The 26226-nt window shown below is 44.0% G+C and overlaps 1 protein-coding gene across 2 annotated transcripts in view; it reads left to right on the top strand.

The window, feature by feature from the left end:
• Positions 1-1448: 1448 nt before the first annotated feature.
• The window catches only part of DDX54 (DEAD-box helicase 54), a 100357-nt gene continuing 75579 nt past the window's right edge, over positions 1449-26226 (top strand). For both annotated transcript variants that reach the window (XM_085635628.1, XM_085635627.1), the window contains exon 1: positions 1449-1702. In XM_085635628.1, coding sequence (XP_085491754.1) covers positions 1577-1702 — 126 coding nt within the window. In that variant the 5' untranslated portion in view covers positions 1449-1576. The remainder of the gene's footprint in view (positions 1703-26226) is intronic.

The raw sequence follows: 26226 nt of genomic DNA, 5'->3' as shown, positions 1-26226 counted from the left end.
CTCAAACTCACCCACTCCACTCCAATCCACCCCACTCCAATCCACCCAATTTCAATCCACCTCACTCCAGTGTAATCCACCACACTCTAATCCACCCCACTCTAATCCACCTCACTTCACTATACTCCAAACCAACCCACTTTACCCCAATCAATTCCACCCTACCCCAGTTCAATCCGATCCATCCAGCCTACCACACTCCAATCCACCCTACTTCAATCCACTCCAGTCCAATCCATCCCACTCCAATCCACCATCCCCCCCTCGACTCCAATTCACCCCACTCCAAACCACCCTTCTCTAATCCAATCCACTCCATTCCACCTTAAACCAATCTAATCCACCACTCTAATCCACACCATCCAATCTGCCTACTCAATTCAATCCAATCCACTTTACCCCAATCCAACCCACCGACTACACTCTATCTCACTTCATTCCACTCCACTCTATGCCACTGCACTCTACGACACTCTCGGCCACTGAACTTTACTCCCCTCTACGACACTGTACTCCCCCACTCCACTCCACTAAATCAAATCTACAGCACTCTACTCAACTCTAGGACACTTCACACCACTAACTTTTAGCCGCACTGGTGTACAACATGGCAAAAAACATATTGCCAAAGCCAAGAGCGCTTGTATAGGTGAGACCTATTGGCTTTGGCAATGCTTGTTTGGAGTAAGGAAGTGGATGAGGCAGAAGTGCCTCTTACAGAAGCAGTTCGGGCACGTGATCACGCCCCTCTCACACAGTGAAACGTTTCATTAAGTTAGCAGGTCTAAAGAGGTCTTCGCCAATAAATAGCTACAAGATATTTGTTAGAGAGACCTACAAAGCTCACGGGGTATAAAAGGTAGTACTCCAATGCTACAAAGGAAAGCACCAGAGACTAAACCCATTCCCTGCCCAAATTCAAGATTGCTGCCTAGGAACGTGAACAATGTTAAATTTGTTTCGTGAAGCTGCATGGCACAACTGCAGAAACATTGTAAAAGGCAAGTCAGCGCTCTAGATGGTTATGAGATAGGCCGGATGAAATCCATACCAGCTCTGGAAACAAAGAAGGGACGACCACGACAACGCTGTTAAAATTACAAGAGGTCGGGGAACTGGACCCGTGGCAGACTTTTTAAACGCCACTGAAGGAATGTAATTAACACCCTTACATAAAGTGTTGTTTGATCATGTTTCTATATATACTTTCAAACACTTTTTATTCAGTGTGTTTAACTCTATCAAGTGTAATTAACTTTGTGCACTTAATGTATTTTACTGATGTACTAAGGATAGTCATATTAAAAGAAACATTTGCTATTCGGGACGTACTTCTTGGTAGCCTGGTATTTCTTTCACAGTCGCTCGGTAGTTGAAAGCAAAGGGTACGGTAGGCACTTCCCAAGATGGCGCTGTCTGTACTAAGAGTCAGACGTTTGTCCGTCTTCTTTGTTTACAGGACTCAGCGTGTCTGTCCGTGCCCAGCCTTGGCACGGTGGTGAAACACTGGTAGAGCAGAATTAGAGTCTGGGTTGAGGGCTTCACCGCAGGCGAGGGAGTACGGAACACTGCAATCATGGCACAGAAAAAGCACCGGACCCCCCGCAGGACTCAGCGCAAGGCTCCTTCCCGAGCATCGGTCGAGAGGGACAGCGACAGTGGGGGGGAGTTCGAGGTGCCGGAGGAGGATGCAGTGGGTGAGGTGAGTAGCAAAGTCGTCATGGGCCCAGGCAATTAATTACCCCACCGAATAAAGTAAGCCACGTGGAAGTTATTGCCGCAAAAAGTAGCTCATCGTGCCTAGGAGTTTCCGTGGAACTGAAGTCCCCCGAATAAGTGACCTTATTAGTCGTATACGTACTGCCGCCTATACTTCAAGTTTCCATTTTCTGGTCTTTTATTTAACAAATTAGGCAATCTGAGATTTAAAATATTTAGTTTCTATAAGTGTTGTGTTGAGTATACATACTTGGGGGAGAAAAAAGATGTACAAAAGGAAAGTCAATTTTGGACATAGGACACCTATGACACTCGTAGCTGTTCGTGGCACATTGAAGTAACCAAGGCGTCCAGGGCAGCACGGGAGGATTGAAATAACATTGGGCACAGAGGGAAAACAGCTCAGCAAAATGCATGCAGTATGGCACAGAGAACGTCCACCGTGCAGGGTTGGTTTTTGGACCACCGGTTCCACTGCAAAATGTGTAACTACGTCCATAGAAGTGAGAAAGTAGCAGCGTAGTAGTGGGGGAGAAGGTCATGGTTAATGTTGTGTAGGATTTTTAAGGCTAAAAGGGTGACATTAAGGATGGGTTGTCAGACTGTTTCTTGTAGACATGATGCCGTGTTTTTGGTCTTGGACTTTTGCTTATTTGATGCATTTTGGAAGTGGCAGTCTTTCGGGTCTACTTGATCACAGACGAAAAATGTACACATTGATAATGGTATCTTAATGAAAAAACAGGAGATGTGCTGCGCTTCTCCCATGGAGCGATGTGGCAACCCAGAGTGGAGTTCCAAATGGTTTTATGTCATTGAGTTGAGGCGTGAGAAACAATTTTTAGGTTTGGCTGCGATTGCTTTAATAATTCTATGACCACGTCTCTATTTAATATTTCTTTTTTTAAACTCTAAGAAGTGCAAGGAGAGAGGGGAGTTTTGGTCAGCACCTCTTAGCCATTGACTTTCATTGGATTTTCATGGTGTGCCATTGCTTGAATTGGTTGTTTTGTGATTCGGGTCAAGTGATCATTTTCCTCTTTGATGCTTTTACTTTGCTGTTATTTCGTCAGTTTAATTGCTAGTTTATGGTTTTCCACTTTAGGAAGTGCTTGTCATTTGTTTTCTTTAGCTTCTTATCTTGACACAGTACCATTCACTAAGTGCCCTTGTGCACATATGCACAAATTGACCTCGTTTCCCACATATGGTACCTTGTTTGCCCACCTCTTCCCAGGATCTGTTTAATGGCAGCTGCAGTGCGGCCGCACGCAGCAGGCCCATTACTGGCATGCTGAAGGCAAGTTTGTCTGCACCTCAGCTGCTCCCAGCGCCAGGAACGCTGGTTCTCCCCCCACCCATCCCTATTCTGCAGCACTTTTCTGTGTCTCAACCTCGGCCGCTAATTGCTGTACTGCTGCCACACCACACAACACGGAAGGGGCGTTCACCTGCGCCTCTTGCAAGTTATAATGCACTTTCCCACACCCTACGTCCACCACCCCATCATCCCCTTTCACAAACCAGCCACCCCCCTCATACTTACACAGACCAAACAACACACCATGCTCGCATGCATACTCATAATTTCGCTAGCTAACCAAGCATGCCATGCAGATATGGGACCTACTGCATGACCATGCTCAGGGCCTGCTCTTCCTCACGGAAACATGGCAAAACCCAATCTTTAAACCCAACATTTTTATAGCCATTCCCATCAGCTACAAGATTGCAGTGCAAGGCCATCAGTACATGCCCTGAGGTGGAGTTACCATCATATTCAACCTAAAGCTCGACCACCTGCACCCCCACCTGCTACATGGAACACCTCCCATTCAAGATGAGCATCACACCCAAGTGCTTACTGGGTGAACAATCGTATGCAGACCACCTGAACCGTCATCAACTTTTCCAGCAACATCACAGACTCTTACACACCTCATCGTTAACATCAGCACCCTCATCTTCCTCAGACACCAAAAGTTAAACCTAATAACCGTACAGACCCAAACTCTTCAGCTGTTCTAGAAAACCTCAGAAACCTTGGCCTCACTCAGCACATTACTGAACCCACCCATATCATCGGGCACCTATTGGACCCGATTTTCTCCTCAATCAGCAACTTCACAGTACACAAGACAGCAGCTATGACCTGAACAGACTCCGCCCTCATCAGTTTCAGCATACTTTTTCCGCACCACCGCAGACCTACCACCACCGGAACCGCCTATGGCAGCTGTTAAAACATCACAGAAGAGGAGTGGGCTTCTGTCTGCTACGAGCTCTGGCCCGATCACACCAGCAACTTGCCGAAAGCCATCAAGAATCTCAGCAACTGAATCACCACATGCGCCAACACCCTGGTTCACATCAAGTGCAACCCAGCGGCATGAACCTGACCCCAGGTAAGTTGGTATACAGAGGAACTAAGGCTGATGAAAGGTCATACCATGCGCACAGCTCTGGTAGATCGCATCAATGCCAGTGCTAACAACAGTAAGGAAATCTTTGTTATCATCAAAGATTTCACTGCGCCTCCTCAAGCAACATCAACTTTTACATGTACTTTGCAACAAGTTCTCAGAATTCTTCTGTAACAAAATCACCTTGATACGCAGCAAATTCCACCCACAATTGGACCCCGTCATCACTCAACTTCCTATCGCGGCCAATGAAGGAACCCTGACCTCGTATCCTGCTTTCACCACCATCTCATTCGCTGCTACCACAAAGACCATCAACTTGGGTGCTCCCTCTAACCATTGCCCCAATGACAACTTCACCAAAGTACTCCTACCGCAAAGCACGAACAACCATCCTCAATGCCTCCATTGACTCTGCCACATTCCGGGACACCTGGAATCATGCCGCCATCATGCCCCTACTCAAGAAAGCATCCGCTGACCCAGCCGTATATACCCTGTAAAGGTTATATAGAAAGTAAACCACCACCTCAGCGACTACCTCAGCAAATATCACCTCCTTGACGCCACGCAGTTCGGATTTAGGTTCAACCACAATAGTACAGAAACAGCACTCCTCGCCGCCACAGACGCCATCCGAATGATCCTTGTCAGGGGAGACACGGTAGCTCTCATTTTCCTGGACCATGAGACCGTCCGTGGCAGTCTTTCGGGTCTACTTGATCACAGAGGAAAAATGTACACATTGATAATGGTATCTTAATGGAAAAACAGGAGATGTGCTGCGCTTCTCACATGGAGCGATGTGGCAACCCAGAGTGGAGTTCTAAGTGGTGTTATGTCATTGAGTTGAGGCGTGAGAAACAATTTTTAGGTTTGGCTGAGATTGCTTTAATAATTCTATGACCACGTCTCTATTAAATATTTCTTTTTTTTAAATTCAAAGAAGTGCAAGGAGAGAGGGGAGTTTTGGTCAGCACCTCTTAGCCATTGACTTTCATTGGATTTTCATGGTGTGCCATTGCTTGAATTGGTTGTTTTGTGATTCGGGTCAAGTGATCCTTTTCCTCTTTGATGCATTTACTTTGCTGTTATTGCGTCAGTATAATTGCTAGTTTATGGTTTTCCACTTTAGGAAGTGCTTGTCATTTGTTTTCTTTAGCTTCTTATCTTGACACAGTACCATTCACTAAGTGCCCTTGTGCACTCATGCACAAATTGCCCTCGTTTCCCACATATGGTACCTTGCGTGCCCACCTCTTCCCAGGATCTGTTTAATGGCAGCTGCAGTGCGGCCACACACAGCAGGCCCATTACTGGCATGCTGAAGGCAAGTTTGTCTGCACCTCAGCTGCTCCCAGCGCCAGGAACCCTGGTTCTACCCCCACCCATCGCTATTCTGCAGCACTTTTCTGTGTCTCAACCTCGGCCGCTGATTGCTGTACTGCTGCCACACCACACAACACGGAAGGGGCGTTCACCTGCGCCTCTTGCAAGTTATAATGCACTTTCCCACACCCTACGTCCACCACCCCATCATCCCCTTTCACAAACCAGCCACCCCCTCTTACACAGACCAAACAACACACCATGCTCGCATGCATGCTCATAATTTCGCTAGCTAACCAAGTATGCCATGCAGATATGGGACCTACTGCATGACCATTCTCAGGGCCTGCTCTTCCTCACGGAAACATGGCTAAACTCAATCTTTAAACCGGACATCTCTATAGCCATTCCCATCAGTTACAAGATTGCAGTGCAAGGCCATCAGCACACGCCCTGAGGTGGAGTTACCATCCTATTCAACCTAAAGCTCGACCACCTGCACCCCTACCTGCTGCATGGAACACCTCCCATTCAAGATGAGCATCACACCCAAGTGCTTCCTGGGTGAACATTCGTATGCATGTTGAGAGCTGCAGCATTTGGCATGGTCTCACATCCCATCCACATCAGGTGCCTGCACAAGATTGGCATCCAGGGACCCGCTGTCTGCTGAATCTGCTCCTTTCTTAAAGGATCGAAAACCAGCTGTAATTCTGGCATCTTACTTTTCGAAAGCCTGCAAACATATCCGCGGAATGCCTCCAGGTTAATTGCTCAGCCCCACTCTCTTCAATGCATGCATGATTCATTTTGCCAACGTCACCCCCATAAACATCCTATCCAGTGCCGATGACATGCAACTCATACTCTCTCTGTCATGGACCACCAACACAAGAGACAAGTTCCCTGCCTGCCTGACAGAAGTGGCTTACTAGATGACAGCCAACTGCCTTAAGCTCAGTGCAGACAAGACATAAGTAGTGTGCTTTTGCAAGAACACCTCACCCTAGGACTCCAGCTGGTGGCCAACTGAATTCGGACCCACACCCAGAATCCACGTCAGGAACCTCAGAATAATCGCCGACAGCCAACTGGTCAAGACTCCACAAGTTAACACCGTCACTGCATTGTGCTTTCACACCCTTAAGATACTGAGGAAGATCTTCAAATGGCTCACCATCAACACTCGAACAACTGTTACTCCCACCCTAGTCATTAGCAAGATCGGCTATGGGAACACCATCTATGCTGAGGTCACCTAGCAACTTACTAGAAGACTACATACCACCCAGAACTCAGCAGCCCAACTCATTCCTCCACCTCCCCCACATACAACTCACAGCACACCACACCTCAGGGAGCTCTACTGACTCCCGATACACAAATGCGCTCAATCCAAACTCCTCAAACACATTCAAGGCACTACACAACTCTGGTAGAAGGAGGGTGAGAAAACACTGCCTCAAATCCCAGCACTCAGTTTGCCCCAATGCATCATGGTAAATGCAGTACATGATAATACTTACTAAGGTAGTAGTCTTCACTTTTTCACCCTTGTTAATGCAGCCTGTGCTTTGTAATTCTAGACACATGTTTCTGGATTAATTCCTTCATCAGTAGATAGCAACAATTTGTTTTGGGGGGTGCTGGGGGTACTACTACTGCAGTAAGTGTTTTCGTGCATTGCATTTACCATGAGGCATTGGGGCAACTTGAGTGCTGGTATGTGAGGCAGTGTGCTCCCACCGTCCTGTCTGAAAAGAGTCCTTGAGCTACTGAGCAGACAGGCTTGTGTTGATGCACCTGTGCCGAGTGAGTGGTACAGAGACTGTAGAAGACTTTGGGCAGTATTTCTAGCTTCCTCAAAATTACTTGTTTGCTAGAAAAACAGACATTTAAGGTGAGCAGATTCAGAGTGTGGCTGGTGTTGCAGGTGCCGTATATAGGAGCTGCTCTCTACCTAAAAAAGTTTAGCTTTCAATATATCGGTGGTATCGACAGTCCTGACGCGTTTCGGCCTTCATTACCTGTCAATCTGGTAATTCAAACATATATTATATATTTTTTATATATATATATATATATATATATATATAATATGTAAATATCGCTTGTTAATTTCCTCAAGATACAGTAAATGGCAATGTTGAGTTAAAATAAAATCTGCACAATGCTTAACTTTGTTTCTAAGAGCAATGACAGTGTCCATATAGAATGTTTGCAATGTTGAGGATGTGGCACGTGTGGTGCTTTCTTAAACAATAATTATTGACGTTGCATCAAGAAAAAATAAATTACGGTAGTTTTAGTACAAAACTATATATATATATATATATATATATATTGAGAAAGCATTTATTTTTATAGTAAAAAAGTGCTTACTTTGGTAAATATTGCAAAAATAGAATTATTACAAAAATCTTAAGTACATCAAAATAAATTGTTCAAAATTACATTACGTCATTGTAGCAGCATGCATTGTACTTACAGTATTAATAGGCTAATATAAAACGTAACATAAATTGATGCATACGTTGGAAATCGCATAGTAATGAAATGGGTTGTACTTGCTTTCTAAATAACGACTGATCTGTGCTCATCTTTGTCAGGTAGGCCCTCTAGGCTGGTTTTATGTGGGTTCTTGTCTTTTAGCGGTTATGGACACCAGGCCTATTAAAGAGGGTTTCCTGCCTTCTGCACCGCCGACCTCTGTGCCGATATCAGGTACTCAAGACCGAGGATATGGATCAACTGTCTAAGGTTTTGGAGGCGGTTTGGGGTGTTTCCTTGTCAGGTGTTATATTCTGGCTGTAGTGCAGTCACAGCCTTTGTGCAAGGTGTTGACTTTCACAGCAGGTAGCGATGAGGCTGGCCTCAAGAAGGAATATCCAGAACAAGAGCACAATGAAGTATGAGATTTCTGCATCTAGCTGCCATCCAGCCTTCCTAAAGCAGCAATCGGGGCAAGATTTAAGGGCCACTCTGCCTAGAAAGGTCCTCATCGTTAACAACACAAAGTTGCTGACCAACCCCTCTCCCCTGTCAGCTGCTAAATGCCAGAACTCAAGAAGAACTAAGTGGCAGACTCTTATTAAAAGTACCTTGCTGAATTTCTAATGGTAGCCCTGTTCCATTGTTCCTCATTTGGTCTGCACCTTCCAGCGACAAGAATGCAGTCTATACGCTTCACTGTTTGGAAAAGCTATATCCACCCGTCATTTTGTACCGTACTAAACCAGTAGCCATCCAAAATAGAGCCCACTCTTCCTAGCACTCTCTCCATGCACAGACTTTGGTTGCCTTATATGTGCTACACATTCGTGGCACGTACACACACAAGGCATACACTCTGAATGTCAGTGCCATTGTCTGGGGATGTCTCACACTAATCTTTACACCAGTAGGGTAAGTAGCCCAAACTTGTTTCTGATACGTAGGGTCAGTAGACCGTACTCCTTTCTGATAAAGGAAAAGGCTCTGTTCAGGACTAGTTAGTCACAAAACTAGGTACACTGCCACTAGTGCTCTATGTGATATATCCAGGATGTGAGCAGTAGTCTCAAATCGATAATGAGAGCATGCTTGGTGCACCCTTCCAGGTCCCAGAAGAATTCTGGATGTTGGCATTATCATGGACAGGCCTATACCACAACAGAAGATTAGCTTGTTGGCAGGCCAACAAAAATTCAGGATAGCAGTTTCACATGCAGTTGTCTCAGTCCGGACAAGGGTACACACCAGTATACCATGTAGGAGACAATCTCAAACGTTCTAGAATAAAAGTGGTACTTTCAAGACAAATAGGATAACTCGGTATTTGTTATAGTAGTTATTCTCTATACATCACCTTTATCCATGCATCTTTATATATAATATTTTGTATTTTATTAGCACATCTCTATATCATTTTATACTTCTGACTGAACTTTTATGCGTTCCAATTTGAGTCCGTACCTGGGTGCCCTTTTGGAACTATATGGTTCGAAGGTTATTGGATGTAGTATATCCTATGTGGAAGATGTTGATTGGTGTACATTTAACTGCCACGCTTAAATGGTCCATGCATTATGAACTGCTATTGTACAGGGTTTTTCTTTATATTCTGGAACTACAGTCTTGTTTTTTTTATAATGGAATAAACAAGACTGCACATTCCAGAATTCATCCAAAAAGCCTGGACTAGAGCAGCTACTCATGCATGGACTGGGGAAACTTGGTATGGCTGCGTGCACGAGGTTCAGATGACAGGTAAACCTGGTGCAGCATGTGTCGCATTATGTATCAAGCAAGAGAGAGAGGAAAAGAATGTGCTAGTTCACTTCCCCTATTAGTGTAAGCAAAAATCAATGGGAACTAGCTATATAATAGAAGCTCCATGTTTATGTTGCGGAAAAAACATTTGTTTTTTATGAATACCTTCACCCACCAACCTAGTTGGTGGCATGCTTCATCATCGGGTCCCACCCCAGGCGCCGAATGCACCTAGGGTGAGCTTCAACGCCTGATTACAGCGGAGCAGGTTTTTGTACAGTGAGTGTGCAGTGAAAAGTGGTAAGTTAAAAACTGTCCGAAGGGTCCCAAGAAAAACAGAGAGGCGGATATTTGTGGAGGTAAATTATGTCTCCAATATCCTGTGCGGTCTACATGTTTCAGCCAGGTCTCAGGATTGTGCTGGCTTTCGTCGGGACCTATGTGGGTGAAAAGCTAGAATTGGTAAAAAATTATAGTTTTGCGTGTTCAAGACCAAAATGTGTCACACGCGCTAAGGTGCGGTAACTGGAAGAGGAGGTATTCCTCTAATAGCTCAGTACCTGTTTGGGAGGAAAAGTAGATAAACACAAACCTAAACATTTAGAAACTGCAGGCTTCATCTTTCACATTGAATCATGTGACTGAATTGACAGCGTGTCCGTACATTATGCGATAAATGAGCAGAAGTGAAACGGATCGAGACGTCTGCGGAGAAGTGGCTTTTGAGTCATGCCGGATTATGCGCTACTGTGCTATAGTTCAGTAGCGTCAGGGCGGCAATCTACTTCAATTTAGAGTGGTGTATGTAACAAAGCAAGGTTTGCTTACTCTGAACTTTTCAGAACAAGCCTCATGAATCCCGTCGGGGGGCCGGACCTATAGTCACACACGATGTGTGTAAAGGGAGAAAAACAAAGATGATGTAGCGTGAAGCCTGGCCGTGTGTGGGCTTGAGTCCACCGGCTGGCTGATTGAGAAAACCCCCCCATTTGTCAGTACCCCACTTACGTCAAGGTCTCTGGCCCTCTGTCCATACCTACTTCGGCCTGCATCGAGATTCCGTCGATGTCTGCCGGTGGCTGGGAGGGCTTTTAAATACCCTGTGTCTGCTCCAGGTGCCGTGCATCAGCACCGGTGTGTTACGCCGGCGATCAGGTGCTTATGAGTAGAGTCTGAAGCCGCTGAAACTGTGGAATGACTACGTTTGGTGTGCGTGTCCCGGACTGGGGATGTTGGTTGAATAAAGATTTCATTGTGTGCAGTTCATCATTAATGATTACAAATAGTTATAATCATTGATGTTATGCAAAAATGTGATGCCATGGGATGTAGACGAGTGATACATAAAGAACAGACTAAAGACTAGCTCTGTGCTATCGTGTGCCCACGGAAGGACTACGTTTGGTGTGCATGTCCCGGACTGTGGATGTTTATTGAATAAAGATTTAATTGTGCGAAATTCATCATAAGTCATTATACATAGTTATAATCGTTGATGTTGTACAAAAATGTAATGCCGTGGAATATAGGCGAGTGAGACATAAAAGAAATACTAATGACTGGCTCTTTGCTATCATGCGCCCTTGGGGAAATACTAGGTTACGTCGTCAGGCACCAGTCAAGACTAATGTGTAATATAATATTGGGCCATTAGATGGTCATTCAATGCCCGGCCAGATTGTGGTGTCATAGGTCAAGTGTGTTGCAAGTTTAAAGGGTGACTCAGGATAGGCAATCGTGGACATGAGTATCAGCGGTTACTTAGGGTATTCCATGGAATGTTGTCATTGTGTTTTACTATATGGGTGGAAAGGCGGTAGAGCCAACATTGTTCTTTCTGGAGTAGGATCTTGTCGTTTTTCGGGTTGCTGCTCACGATCTGCTCGATTATAGTCCACCTCATGTCATTGGGGGTGTGTCCATTTTGGATAAAGAGGTCTGTCATCTTGGTTGCGTTTCTTCTGCACCTTATATTGCTGCGATGTTCCCCTATTCTGATTTTGATCTTATGGCCCGTCATCCCGATATAGCGAAGTTTGCAGGGAGATTCTATAAGGTATATCACGTTTGATGAGTTGCAGTTAGTGTGCTTTCTCTGGTGCCAGATTTTGCCTTATTCGAGATCCAGTGTTTTGGTAGCTTTGGCGTGGTGGCAAACACAGCGGTTTCCACATGGATAATAGCCCACTACATTGAGTAAGCCCCAGGCATTTAGGACTGTGCTGGTATGGGGGCCTTTATTTTTTAGGGCGGGTAGACAATAGGCGAACTTTTAGACTGCCTGCCCTTCTGTATGAGAAGAGGGGTGGGTCCCATCTCAGTGTGCCAGTATTTAAGATGTGCCAGTTCTTGGGGATGATCTTGTCCACTTGGTTAGAGGCTGGGTTGTATGTCGTTACACACGTAAGTGGGATGTTAGTCTTGCGTATGTTGTCCTCCAGTAGAGCTTCTCTATGTTGGTTACGCGCTCGTTTCCTTGTGGCTCGGATGATTCTGTCTGGGTACCCTCGTTCACTGTTTGTTGTTTACTCAACACTAAATGTTTAAATGTTGCATGTGTCGCAACATTTAAACATGTAGTGTTGAGTAGAATGTAAGGATAGATACAACTTTCCGTGCATACTTACTTATTTATCTGCCTAGCTCTACTCGGAATCTTATGGATATAACATTTAAAAAAACATTTTGGTAACAACTTTTTATTAGGCACATAACAATACAGTATGGACACCATCATAATTAGATACAGGGATCATAATGACTGTTCCACACAATTGCGCCTCCCATAATACCTCAATCTTCAGTCGTTCCAGTGCGGGTGGTGTCATTTAGTGGTAGTACTGTCATTGACATCAGTTCTGTGAAACAGTACTGTGGGGCCAGCACATTGGCTTCCCACATAGATATTCCATTCCCCCCACATCTTCTCCCATGTTTTAGGGCAGCCCCTGGTTGTATATGTTATGGTTTCCACCACCATGCACCAGTGTAAGTTCCTCTTCCAGTATTTAAGACGCAGTGCCTCTTCTCTTACCTCAGATGACTTGTATTTCGTTTAGCAATCAAGATACCTAGGGTCACCCATAATTGTTCCATATGATTTAAATCTGTGGCTTCCCAAGCATTTAACAGACACCATTTGGCTGAAGCCATGAAGCAGTTCCACATACAGTAATAATACAGTTTACAACCCTGCCCCAGAAGACCTGGACTATCGGGCATTCCCAAATAATATGTAAGAAGGATCCCTCCCGTTCACATTTTCTTCGACAAGTTTATTCAGACATTCTACCCATCTTTACCATAACCTCACAGGACATGTATGACCTATTTAAAATTTTTAGCTGCACTAACTGAAACCGTGCTCTGATCGCCACCTCCCTGGGAGAGGCTACGGCCTTTGGTCAGTCCTCCTCAGTAAGATCATCTAGGTCAGCCTCCCAACAGGGGTGTAGGGGAAGGAGTGTGTCTGCAGAGTTATTAAATAGTTTTTTTTATAAGCAAGGGAAATTGCGCCTCGACTCGTATAGTCGTCCAATAGTCTCTCCCCCAGTGGTGATGCCTCTGGAAAGACCTCGTCTCGGGGGATCACTGCCGTCAATGCATGGCATACCTGTAGGTAACTGAAAGTTTCAGTTGCGGCTAATTCGTATCTTCCCTTGGACCAAAGGTCTCCCAACCTTGAAATGCTGATGAGGTCCCACTTATCAAACTCCGGGCTATTTTTAACATGCCCAGCCTTTCTAAATCCCACAGCGGAGTAGCCTGTGTGAGTTTGTCTCCCCACCCCAGTGTTTTAGTGCTGTGTGCTGGATGTGCCAGGTCTGAACAGTGAGTGCAGTAGATCCTGTCAAGTCTTGATGTCTTGGGCATGTGTACAGTGCTTGTAGGTATCCTCCTTGGTGTAGTACAAGTCGGTCCAACCGATATGCAGGATTGTCAACAGATTGATGAACCCATTGGTTGACTACTGTTAGTTGTGCAGTCCAAAAATATTTGTGTATGTCTGGTAAGGCAATTCCCCCATCATACCACCCTCTAGTCAGTTTTGCCAAGGTGATGGATACGAGGGGCCTTTCTGTCCCATAATAAGGGTCTAACCTCACTTTTTATATTTTTGAAATATGGTGCAGGGACAGGGAATGGTGTGTTGTGTAGAACATATAAAAAGTGCAGTAGTGCCATAATTTTAAAGAGGGCTGCTCTGCCGAGGAGTGAGAGCGGCTGTGTCCTCCAGTATTTGACATCATTTTTTAATCTTTGTAAGGGCCACTGGGATCCCTCTGGTTCTGTGTGCTTCACATACCTGTGGCAGGGTAGGCTTCTCGCCTATTATTCTAGTAATGGAAGATTTCGTAGTGGCTAGGGATAGCAAAACATCGTCTGCATGTATAGATATTCTGTCCTCCCAGTATTCAGTCCATCACAGACCCTGGATCAGTAGATCTATCAGTACCCAAGCCACTAACAGTTCAGGGATAATGGCAAAGATAAGTGGCGAGAGCACGCATCCCTGTCTGGTGCCCCACTGTAGGGGAAAGATTTGAGATGTCCGACCATTTACCACTACTGGTGCCTGAGACCTGGAGTATAGAAGTTTCAGCCAGGACAGGAACTTAGGGCCAAAGCCCATGCGCTCCAGCAACTCAAAAAGGTATGGGCATTCGACCTTATCGAAGGCCATGCATGTAGCGACATAACCACAGTGTCTTCCTGAATTTTATCCAATCGAGTCAACCCTCCATGTAGACGCAGCAGATTAAGAGCGGTGCTTCTGCCTGACACAAAGCCAGATTGGTTAGGATGTACTAATTTGGTTGTTATTGGTAACAGTCGAGATGCCAGCAGCTTAGCAAGGATTTTTACTTCTGCATTAAGGAGTGGTGAAATTTGTCTATAGGAGGCGCATTGGCAAGGTCGTTTACCTAGTTTGTGAAGTACTACAATTGAGGTGCTGAAGGCAGCCAGTCACCCTGCACCAGCTGCTGAAGGCAGCCAGTCACCCTGCTCCTCTGCATTGGCACGGTGAGATGCTGACACTCTGTGTCGGACACACGCCCATGCACCGCGCCTTGGCCTCTTTGCTGAGACTGCAGAAGTTGCCCAACCTAGGAGGGCAAGAGGTTCTGCAGGGTTAGGGGCAGAGAGGGTCCCTCTGCTCATGGACAGGGTTAGCAGAGGCGGGACTCAAAAACAAGCTTTGCTACCGCGAGAGCCACAAACACAAAAAACATGGAAAACGAAGACGGCATTAAGTACAACATGCTTTGCTACCACGAGGGAGGGAGGAAGGGTGATGGGCTGATTGTGTGTCGTGCAGCTACACAGAAAGGGCCGAGGGAGGAGGCCGGAGCCAGCAGACAGCCTGACACCAGCCCAGGAACCTTCCCACCCATCTGTCAGCCTGCATTGTCTGCGCCTGCCTTGTGCGGCACCTGTGCCTTGGAGGGGGGCGGCATGCTTTTGGAGCATTCCATGGAGTGGGAAAGGGGGGGGTGTACATGGTGGGAAAGGGGGCTCTCTGAGCACCACACCGAGGCGTACAGTGGACCGACCTCAGAGAGCACTGGCACTATAAGAAACTCCAGAGAGGACAATGGGGTCTCAATGAGATAGTAGGCAGGGGGTCGAGGTGTGGTGGTCAGCCTTGCACCATAACAGATCTCCAAACCGCAGCCTTCCAAGTTGTTCCTGTTGCTCTGCGCTCTAGGACGTCCACCATCTGACTCCTGTGCTTATTTTACATGAAATCTAAATTCCAACAACATTTGCAGCTATTTTAAGAGTCCCGCAGTTTGAACGTACCAATACTCGTGACCACACCAAAGCGCCGGGAGTGCATGAACTCACAAGTGAGCGCCTGCTGTTCCGTGTGTCAGAATCCTATCAAGGTAACACTTTCCAGCTGTGTGTCCGGGCCAGGGAGATGATCTCCGGGCTTGCACGAGAGGTATGCGGAGAGGCCGCTCAGGTAATCACTCATATGCGGCAGCAGAAAAGTAACACGCCTTGTGATCTCCTGCATACCAAGCTATGGTGCTCAAACACCATGGAGGTCAGAATTTTGTGTGACAGTAAAATGCATCCTGGGTGTTGTAGCGTCGCCGATGTAATTAGGGTGCGTCTTCAAAACACTAACGCTAAACATCTATGCTAAGCATAGTGTGCCGCTCGACTGGTATTTTTATGCTTCGGTCATTGCATTTGGGGGAGGTAAGGAGGCTTTGCGAGAGCGAGGGTGAGAACGAGAGTAGAGGTGTGTCAACAAGCGCACGTGGCCAAGCTAATTGAAAACAGATGGCCCCTGCGCGCCGCTGCTCGCTCCCACAAGGTGGATGCCGCCACATGCACGAGTGTGTGGAAAAGAGCACACCAATTTCTAAAGGTCATCTCCTAGTGCAGCGCATGCGTGCTGCGCTAGGCTCGACCTAAAAACAGGCAGATGCTACAACACCTTTAACAAATCTCATAGAAGTAAAAACCACAGTTCCTTTTTAAGGCTGAATAGTTCCAGGTTTTTTATTCAGTTCAATTCGGGAACTCGCACCTTGCTTCAACTAAATCAATTTGCCTTTTTTCCATTATCATATTGATTGCATTTCTCCTTCTGGCTCCCCCACCCAGAGTCAAGGGCCTCCAAAAAGCTCTCTACTGCCTTGACGGGAAGAATTAGAGTAGGGAAAGAGAGCATTTAATGTGACACCTCACTATGATTTTAGGCACCAAGTTAGTGTAGGCTTTTGCTAGCCTGTTTTAATGAGGGCGGTTCGATCTTTCTCTGTGGGTACAGTTAGAATGATAGTATCCTAAGCACACATCACAATGTGTTCCAATTCAGTTTTATTTGCTATCGATTGTTAAATCAGTGACTAAACGTACTGGCTAATTCTAACAGAAGCATATCCAGGTATGTGTGACTGAATTAAGTGGCACAATAACTTCTGTAAATGAGAATTAAGCATTATTTAATCCATTATGTCTAAACTAAGGAAGGAAAAATCTAACACATTTTAGGAGAGACCTATCCTACTTTGCATTTGGTGGCAGCACACAAGCCTTTTTGGCAAACAGATTAAGGGCGTGGCAACAAAAAGTGAGGAACTTTAATACAACAGCACAGCATCAATTCTCATCATTTATATACTAGAAATTCATTGCATTCATATTAAGGTTTCAGATGAGATTCTGTCAGTAACTAAGGAAACCTGAATAAGTTTGGCCAGCAATGAAGGTTCGTATGCGCTCATTGGCTCTGCAGATATGTGATAGAATAGATTTGCTATAAGGCAACTCTGGTAACCATAGCAATGTGCAATTGCAGCAACAGCTTATGTCACAAAGGTGCAGAGATAGGTCATAGAGCTTCCTGTAGACAGTAAGCTGTATTGGTATACTTTATGCTCATTAGCTCTTGCAATGTATGAGTTAATAGAAGCACTTTTGCAAAGCATTCCAGATAACCACAGCAATTGGCAAAAATGGAAGCAGAGCAAGTCTGAAAGGCACAAAGATAGGACAGACTAAGGGGAAAGAAAAGGACGTTTGCACGCTCAAGGAAATTAGGTCAGGAAATATGTTATAGAGATGTAGAGCACACCTTGTGAGGTATGGAGGGGTGAGGGTATTCAGAGTGAATGGTGCCACTTACAGATTTTTCCAGGGGGAGGAAAACTATCAATGTACAGTCAACCACAAGGGGAGCCAATCCTAAAAGTTTGGGTTCATAGACTCAGTTGGGGTAGAGGAGCTCTTGGGTAGGGTAGGACAGAAGTTCTCATTGTTAAGCTTTTCTGAGGCTGTCATGCTAAGAGGTGCATTGTAGGGTGAGGATAATGCAAGGCGGGACGACTTGCTATTCTTTTCTTCTTTTAGTATCTATTTTGTATTCTTGTATTTAGTAAGGCCTCATAAATTAGCCAAACATAATAGTGGAAGGCTGCAGAAAGTGAAAACTCAATTTGTCTGTTTTTCATTATTGGCACTTGAATTCCTTCTTTTTATTTGTTCCTCTTGTTTAGGGGAGGTATGCCTTGCTCTTAAAAATAGTTGAAATGCGGGCTGAAGCGGGAGATCTGATTTATGGTGTGCCACTTGCGAAGAAACAAAGTTACCGCCACCAAAGGTTGCTAGGAATCGTGTAAATAGTACAAGGGAATAAAATGGTGCGTGAGAATCTGACAATAAAGGGCCTAACTAAAGCCAATAAGCCAGCGGGAGTCAAAGATCTAAGGATTGCTGCTGGGAGTAACTAAATACACTCTCTCAGCGCATGTGTGGAGACGTGCAGCATTAAACAAAGGCTTGCAGAGCCTGCTTCATCCACGCAGTGGCGCAGGTTGGAACTTCAGGGAGTTATTGGGTCACGATAAGTGCTATGGCGTAGTGAGATTAAAAAAAAAAAGCCTCAATCTAGTTATAAAAACCTATAAGGGCTTGCAATAGTTTGTAAAGGTGGTGGGAAAGGAAGATGACAAATAGGTTGGTGGGAAAAAAGTGGAATACGCTGGGTAGAGAAAGCAAAATAAAGCAGCAGTACATGTATAATAAGTTTAGTTAGCCATAAGAAAGGCAAGGGAAAAATGTAGATAAAAAAAAAAAAAGAATAAAACAGGAAGTGGCTGGGAAGGAGAGAGTTAAATTGAGCCCTCCTTACCTGTTACCAGGAGCAGCAGTAAGAGAGGGTGATTGCTCCTCTACTAGCTTGTGTGTACAGCAGGTGAAATCACTCTACCTTTGTTGTGTCACCTCACATTGCCGCTGGCTGGACATCAATAAAGTAATAAACGGATTCGTATATTGTACCACCTCGTGTATGTGTGTGTATATGTGATCAATATATATATATATATATATATATATATATATATATATATATACATACACACACACACACACACACACACACACACACACACACACACACACACACATACATATCTGTATGTATGTGTAATTTTCCATCTATATATATATATATATATATATATATATATATATATATATATATATATATTCACTGTAATCCTCTGCTGATGCTAATACTGTATTTAGACACTTATTTGCCCATGTCTTCTTCCATTAAATTTTAGCTATACATATATTACAAATATTTTTTTTTCATAAAGACACATATGTCATCAGCAGAGGATTACGGTCGCGTGAGTTATAGTTGCCTACAGTAACTATAACGGGGGAATTTCATTGGTTTTTTATCAGTAAAATCTCCAGCTAACTATAACATGTGTGAAACCTATGGTTTTTTCAGTGAATTTGTACGGTTTTTTAAATGCTAAGTTACTTTACGCCATTTGTGGCGTGCGCGCCCACTTAACGCAGTTCGTTCCATGCGCGCACGGTGCGCTTCGCGCACCGTGCGCGCACAGTGAGCACGCGGTGCGCTTCGCGCACCGCGTGCCCACATTACGCTAGATGGGCCATGAACGCACGATGCGCTTCGCGCACCGTGCGTACATGGAGGACATATGATGAGCAAACTCTTAAATCTGCTTTTCATTTATTTTTTTTTATTTTTTTTACCGTACGCTTACCGTAAGCTTACGGTACGCGTACCCCGTGATTTTTTTTAAAATCAATAAATGTTTTTTTTGTACTTTTCTGTCCTTCTTTGACCCCCTTACAAATGTTAGGGGGTCTGTAACTCTCCTCATTGCCCCCTTTCCTTGTTTTCTCTGTTTTTTTTCTGAGTGAAACACACAAAATGGCGGCCGCCGCTTCCTGGTTTCGGCCGATTCGAATGTTTACTAAGATCTATGGGCCAATCAGAATCTCCTTCGCGCACGCCATGTTTCTTCCGTACGCTTACCGTAAGCTTACCGTACGCGTACCCCGTGATTTTTTTTAAAAATCAATAAATGTTTGTTTTGTACTTTACAGTCCTTCTTTGACCCCCTCACAAATGTAAGGGGGTCTGCAACTCTCCTCATTGCCCCCTTTTCTTGTTTTCACTCTTTTTTTTTCAGAGTGAAACACAGAAAATGGCGGCCGCCGCTTCCTGGTTTCGGCCGATTCGAATGTTTACTAAGATCTAAGAGCCAATCAGAATCGCGCTCGCGCACGCCACCGTACGCTTACCGTAAGCGTACGGTAAGCGTACCGTAAGCGGGCTCAGATATATATATTGATTTAAAGGCTATTTTCTCAGAATCTACTGAACAGATTTACACCAAACCTACAAAAGGCACTTCCTTGACCTAGGGACTACCTCTCTGCCAAATTTTGAGTAATTCTGTTCAGCCGTTCGGGCTGTAGCTCGTTCTAAAGGTCCTATGGAAAAATGCATGGGAAAAACGCGTTTTGGGACCCCCCTTTTATCTCAGCCCCCGCTTGACGGATCCCCCCGAGACTTTCAGGGTAGGAGCGGAGCGTAGCGCCCCACCTATTTTGAGAAATTCGCGAGGATTCGTCGACCGGCGCCAAAGTTATTCAAAATAGAATGTTGAGGTTTTCCTATGGAAACGTGGTCCTAACTATAACTACCTACTGGCGACCGCCAGTAGGTAATATATATATATTACCTACTGGCGGTCGCCAGTAGGTAGTTATAGTTAGGACCCTGTTTCCATAGGAAATCCGCAACATTCTATTTTGAATAACTTTGGCGCCGGTCGACGAATCCTCGCGAATTTCTCAAAATAGGTGGGGCGCTACGCTCCGCTCCTACCCTGAAAGTCTCGGGGGGATTCGTCAAGCGGGGGCTGAGATAAAAGGGGGGTCCCAAAACGCATTTTTCCCATGCATTTTTCCATAGGACCTTTAGACAGGGCTACAGCCCGAACGGCTGAACAGAATTACTAGAAATTTGGCAGAGAGGTAGTCCTCAGGTCAAGGAAGTGCCTTTTGTAGGTTTGGTGTAAATCTGTTCAGTAGATTCTGAGAAAATAGCCTTTAAATCAATATATATATCTGAGCCAGCTTACGGTACGCTTACCGTAAGCTTACCGTACGCGTACGGTGGCGTGCGCGAGCGCGATTCTGATTGGCTGTTAGATCTTAGTAAACATTCGAATCGGCCGAAACCAGGAAGCGGCGGCCGCCATTTTGTGTATTTCACTCCGGTAAAAAAAGAGTGATATCTTGAAAAGGGGGCAAGGGAGAGAGTTACAGACCCCCTAACATTTGTAAGGGGGTCAAAGAAGGACAGAAAAGTACAAAGAAAACATTTATTGATTTTAAAAAAAATCACGGGGTACGCGTACGGTAAGCTTACGGTAAGCGTACGGTAAAAAAAAAATACAAAAAAGAAATGAAATTCAGATTTAAGTGTTTAGATATTAGGGGGCTCTAAAAAGAGCCATTGTGTTTATTAAGTGATTTTTTTGTGGTACCTACAAGTAAGTACCGATGCAGAGTCTAAGGTTCAAGAGGAAGACTCTGTTCCCTTCATCATTGAAGTGCACACCATCTCCTCTATAAATGTCTTGCATGTCGTAACGCAAGTTGTTGTGGTAAATGGAACCCATACCATAGTCACGGAGGAAAGCAGAAACAGATTTGTTGACGTGCTTTCTTGCTTTGTCAATCTGCGGACAGAAATGATTGGACCAGTTCCATTTTTGCCTTTGGCATATGTTAGAAAACACAAAGGCAGTTTTAGGGAAAAGTGAAAACAGTTGTGCAAAGGTGTCCTTCATAAGCATTTCCAGACCTACCCCAGTCAAAGTGCCTAGGTCATTGCCACCACAGTGCACTATTATGAGGTCAGGGTGTTGGATTTGCATGAAGGATTTCACCAATGGCATCAATTGGTGCCACTTTAACCCTCTCTGACCAATCCATTTAATGTCTACATTTGGCAAAGCAAGGTCTCTCACCATACCTGTTTTCTCTGCAAACTTTTCACTCCAGAAGACATAGCTGTGCCCTACAATCCACACTGTGAACATCTTCAAAGGAGAACTGGATGCACTCAGGAGGTGTCTTTCAGTAGAATGGCAATATGAAAAGAAAGACAGTTTGGAAATGGAGGCATACATATTTTTTTTCAAAACAAAAAGAACTGATTGGCTGTTTCATACCATTCTAGAATAAAAACTAGGCTGTATGTGTAAATTAATAGAAGCATGTTTTGTATTGGTACAGAAAAATGTGTTACCAAAGAACAGTACTATGGATTTGCTGTTAGGTTTGAAAAGTCAAGCACTCTTGCTCTGTGGAATTGAAACATTGTGTGGCGAACTTCTGACCTGACTCCACACAGCAGTGTTCCATGAGCTGTTGCTATGGTAGCAGGCAGAAGTCAAGTTGGGGGAAGGGTACTAGGCAGAAGTCAAGTTGGGGGAAGGGTACTTTTGGAAAAGGGTTGGTTTTCAACCAATAGAAATGTGTGATTACATTTGAAAAAAAGGGGGAAGCACTGAGATTTGAAACTTACATGTATATGTGTGGAAAAATAGAGGGAAACTTTGCCATTATCTGGTTCTGCTGAGAGGAGAGAGGTGTAGAGAACAGAGATCCTGGCTCTGATAATCTGCTGTTTGAGTGCCACATTTCTTTCACAACTAACTAATTTTAAAGGTGAGGTTAGAGTTTGAGAGGGGATGTATATGGTAAATTAAGAAATGAATAATAGAAATGTAATTCTTTTTGTTGAAGTTGCGTTTATTATTTTCTGTTTTGGGAGAAATTTAAATGTGAGGAACATGTAAAATAATATGGACTATGTTTTCACGATAAATTAAGGTGTATTGGTATAAAAAATGAATAGTTTAAGGGTTTGAGGTTGGACTCAGTAATGCAAATACATTCAGCATCACTAAGGCTGGTTGCCCTTGGTGGAATGTAGGCAGTCACCCAGGTTACACATGTTGGGAAATATAGGCAGAGATTTATTGTGTACAACTCTGGTAATTTTATATTTGCATTAGTAGGAAAAAGGGGGAGCGATTTTTTTGGTGCAGAAGCAGACTCTTAGCACACACCCAGCTCCTTTCCATGTATAATCATGCACAGTATTTACAAGCGAGTGGGGTTTGAGGTTTCAGTCTGTAATGCAAAGACATTCAGCATCAGTAAGGCTGGTTGCCCTTGCTGGAGTGTAGGCAGTCACCCAGGATACACATGGTGGTGGTCTGAAAAAGCAGTCTGGACATGTGCATTTAAAAAAATCTGAAAAGTGGATTCATAATGTGTCAGTCTGTAAAAGTGATTATCACTTGCCAAAAAAAAAGAGCAGTTAGTGTGCATTCAAATTGGCAAAGAAATTTCGTTTTGTGACTAATGTGAAAACATGACTCTGTGTGCAAATAGGAATTACAGGCAGAGATTTATTGCGTTTTGCTCTGGTGATTTCACAGTTGCATTAGTAGGAAAAAGGGGGAGCGATTTTTTTGGTGCAGAAGCAGACTCTTAGCACACACCCAGCTCCTTTCCATGTATAATCATGCACAGTATTTACAAGCGAGTGGGGTTTGAGGTTTCAGTCTGTAATGCAAAGACATTCAGCATCACTAAGGCTGGATGCCCTTGCTGGAGTGGGTATGGTAAGTCAATAATAATAATTGTAGTCTCTCAAAGACCTTGTAATGTGATAATTGATTTTTAGTGTTTTAAAAAAAAAAAATAAAAAATGCGCGCACCGTACGCGTACGGTAAAAAAAAAAAAAAAAAAGTTTTAAAAAACATATATAAAAAAAAGATGAAAGATAAGGTTGGCTCTTAAAAGAGCCGTTGTGTTCATGCAGGGACAGAGGAAAGAAAGATTGGGAAAATTAGTCTCTGCGACAAGTGTGCTGATCTATTTTGAGGTTCACTAGGGAAACACTGGTCTCCCTATGACAAATTAGATCATGACAAGAGGCGCATCGAATATCAACCCTCAGAAATCGAGGGTTAATTTCCAGAGGGCCAGCAAAAGGAGATGCTCCCCCCACAGATGAAGGGCTCACCTGACCTGCAGAAGAAGGACTCAGCCCTGCAGATGATGGTCCAGGCTGAGCTGCTGTGGATGTGCTTGGTTGACTTACTGAAGGGTTACCTCCAGTAAGTCGAGCATGTGTCCTTTTGTGTACATCCTTGAGGTGCCTCATCATGGTATGATTCCCAAAGGAATACTTCCTGTCAGGATTACCTCTTGAAAGTACACGCTGACACAGCTTGCAAGTCACTAAGGGTGCATTTACCTTTTGCTGGCCTTCAGGAAAAGTAAAATAATCCCATACATAAGAGGTCTTTTGTTTCCTCGCTCTCTGCCTCAAGGTAGTGCTGCTAGTGCTAGCCTCACTCTCAGAAGGGCTCTGCTGATCTGCCATCGTATCACAAAGACAACCCAGCTCCTTCTCCTAAGGGATCACAAGCAGAAATGAGGGGAATGGGTGTGGTGTAGGAGAGTTCTAGAACTGAAAGTAGTTTCAACTAATCAAAAGTTGTGTTTCATGATCACATGACCTACCGTACGCTTACGGTACGCTTACGGCAAAAGTACGCATGCGCGTAAAAAAGACACACGCTTGCGCGCATGCGCATAACAGTCACTACCCGACACTTCCGCGTAACGTGCCCGTGTAGCGTACACGCGTACGCGTCCCACGCGGAGTACGCGCGGCTACGCAAATTGCGTAACTATACGCAAACAGCGTAGATAAATTACGGACATTGCGTAAACCGTACGCTTACCGTAAGCTTACGGTACGCGTACTAAAAAAAAAATTACAAAAAAGGAAAAAATGTATTGCTAATAAATTTTACCTGTTTATTTTATAAAATATTTTTAAAAAAACATATTATAGAATTTTAAAAATTTAACCATAGTCTTAAAAAAAGGATAGAAAATTAAAAAAAATATATGTTTAAAAAATAGAAGAAAATAAAAAAATTAGCATTTAAAAAACCTTGCAAATTCACTGAAAAAACCATGGGTTTCACACACGTTATAGTTAGGAATTAGCATTTAAAAAACCTTGCAAATTCACTGAAAAAACCATGGGTTTCACACACGTTATAGTTAGGAATTAGCATTTAAAAAACCTTAGAAATTCAATGAAAAAACCAAAGGTTTCACACATGTTATAGTTAGCTGGACATTTCACTCGTAAAAAACCATTGAAATTCCCCCGTTATAGTTAGTTCAGCTAACTATAACTCGCGCGCCCGCAATGCACTGCTGATGACGTCACATATTACATCACTCATGACATGACATGGCCCACGTTGCGCAGTCCATGCCGTGCGCCCCTCGCCTTTTTTTACACAGTAACAATTGTTTCTTTCTCCCTTGTGGGTCCTTTAATTTATTTAATAAATGTGATTGTTACTTCTCTTTTTTTTTTTTTTTTTTTTTTTTTTTTTTTTTTACCGTACGCGTACGGTAAGCTTACCGTACGCGCACTCCGCGATTTTTTTTTAAAATTATTAAATGTATTTTTCGTACTTTTGGGTCCTTCTTGGACCCCCTGACAAACACTAGGGGGTCTGCAACTCTCTTCGTTGCCCCCTTTTCACGTTCCCCACCTTTGTTTCTCAGTGCGAGAGACAGAAAATGGCGGCGGACACTTCCTGCTTTCGACCGATTCGAATGTTTACAGTCATGTAACCACCAATCAGAATTGAGCTCGCGCACGTCACCGTACGCGTACGGTAAGCTTACGGTAAGCGCACGGAGCGCGCTTACAGATATATATATATATTGATTTAAATGCTATTTTCTCAGGACCTACTGAACAGATTTACACCAGACCTACAAAAGGCACATCCTTGACCTGAGGACTACCTCTCTGCCAAATTTCAAGTAATTCTGTTCAGCCGTTCGGGCTGTAGCTCGGACTAAAGGTCCTATGGGAAAATGCATGGGGAAAACGCGTTTTGGGACCCCCCTTTTTTCTCAGCCCCCGCTTGACGAATCCCCCCGAGACTTTCAGGGTAGGGGCGGAGCGTAGCGCCCCATTAGTTTTAAAAATTTCGCGATGATTCGTCAACCGGCGCCAAAGTTATTCCAAATAGAATGTTGCGGATTTCCTATGGAAACACGGTCCTAACTATAACTATCTACTGGCGACCGCCAGTAGATAATATATATATATATATATATATGTGTATATATATATATATATATATATATATATATATATATTCACTGAAAAAACCATAGGTTTCACACATGTTATAGTTAGCTGGACATTTTACTGATAAAAAACCAATGAAATTCCCCCGTTATAGTTACTGTAGGCAACCTTAACTCACGCGACCGTAATCCTCTGCTGATGCTAATACTGTATTTAGACACTTATTTGCCCATGTCTTCTTCCATTAAATTTTAGCTATACATATATTACAAATATTTTTTTTTCATAAAGACACATATGTCATCAGCAGAGGATTACGGTCGCGTGAGTTATAGTTGCCTACAGTAACTATAACGGGGGAATTTCATTGGTTTTTTATCAGTAAAATGTCCAGCTAACTATAACATGTGTGAAACCTATGGTTTTTTCAGTGAATTTGTACGGTTTTTTAAATGCTAAGTTACTTTACGCCATTTGTGGCGTGCGCG

This window comes from Triturus cristatus, chromosome 11 (assembly GCF_964204655.1).
Source record: "Triturus cristatus chromosome 11, aTriCri1.1, whole genome shotgun sequence".
Classification (NCBI taxonomy): Eukaryota; Metazoa; Chordata; class Amphibia; order Caudata; family Salamandridae; genus Triturus; species Triturus cristatus.
Note: the sequence above shows the minus strand (reverse complement) of the source record. Positions and strands in the feature narration are given on the sequence as shown.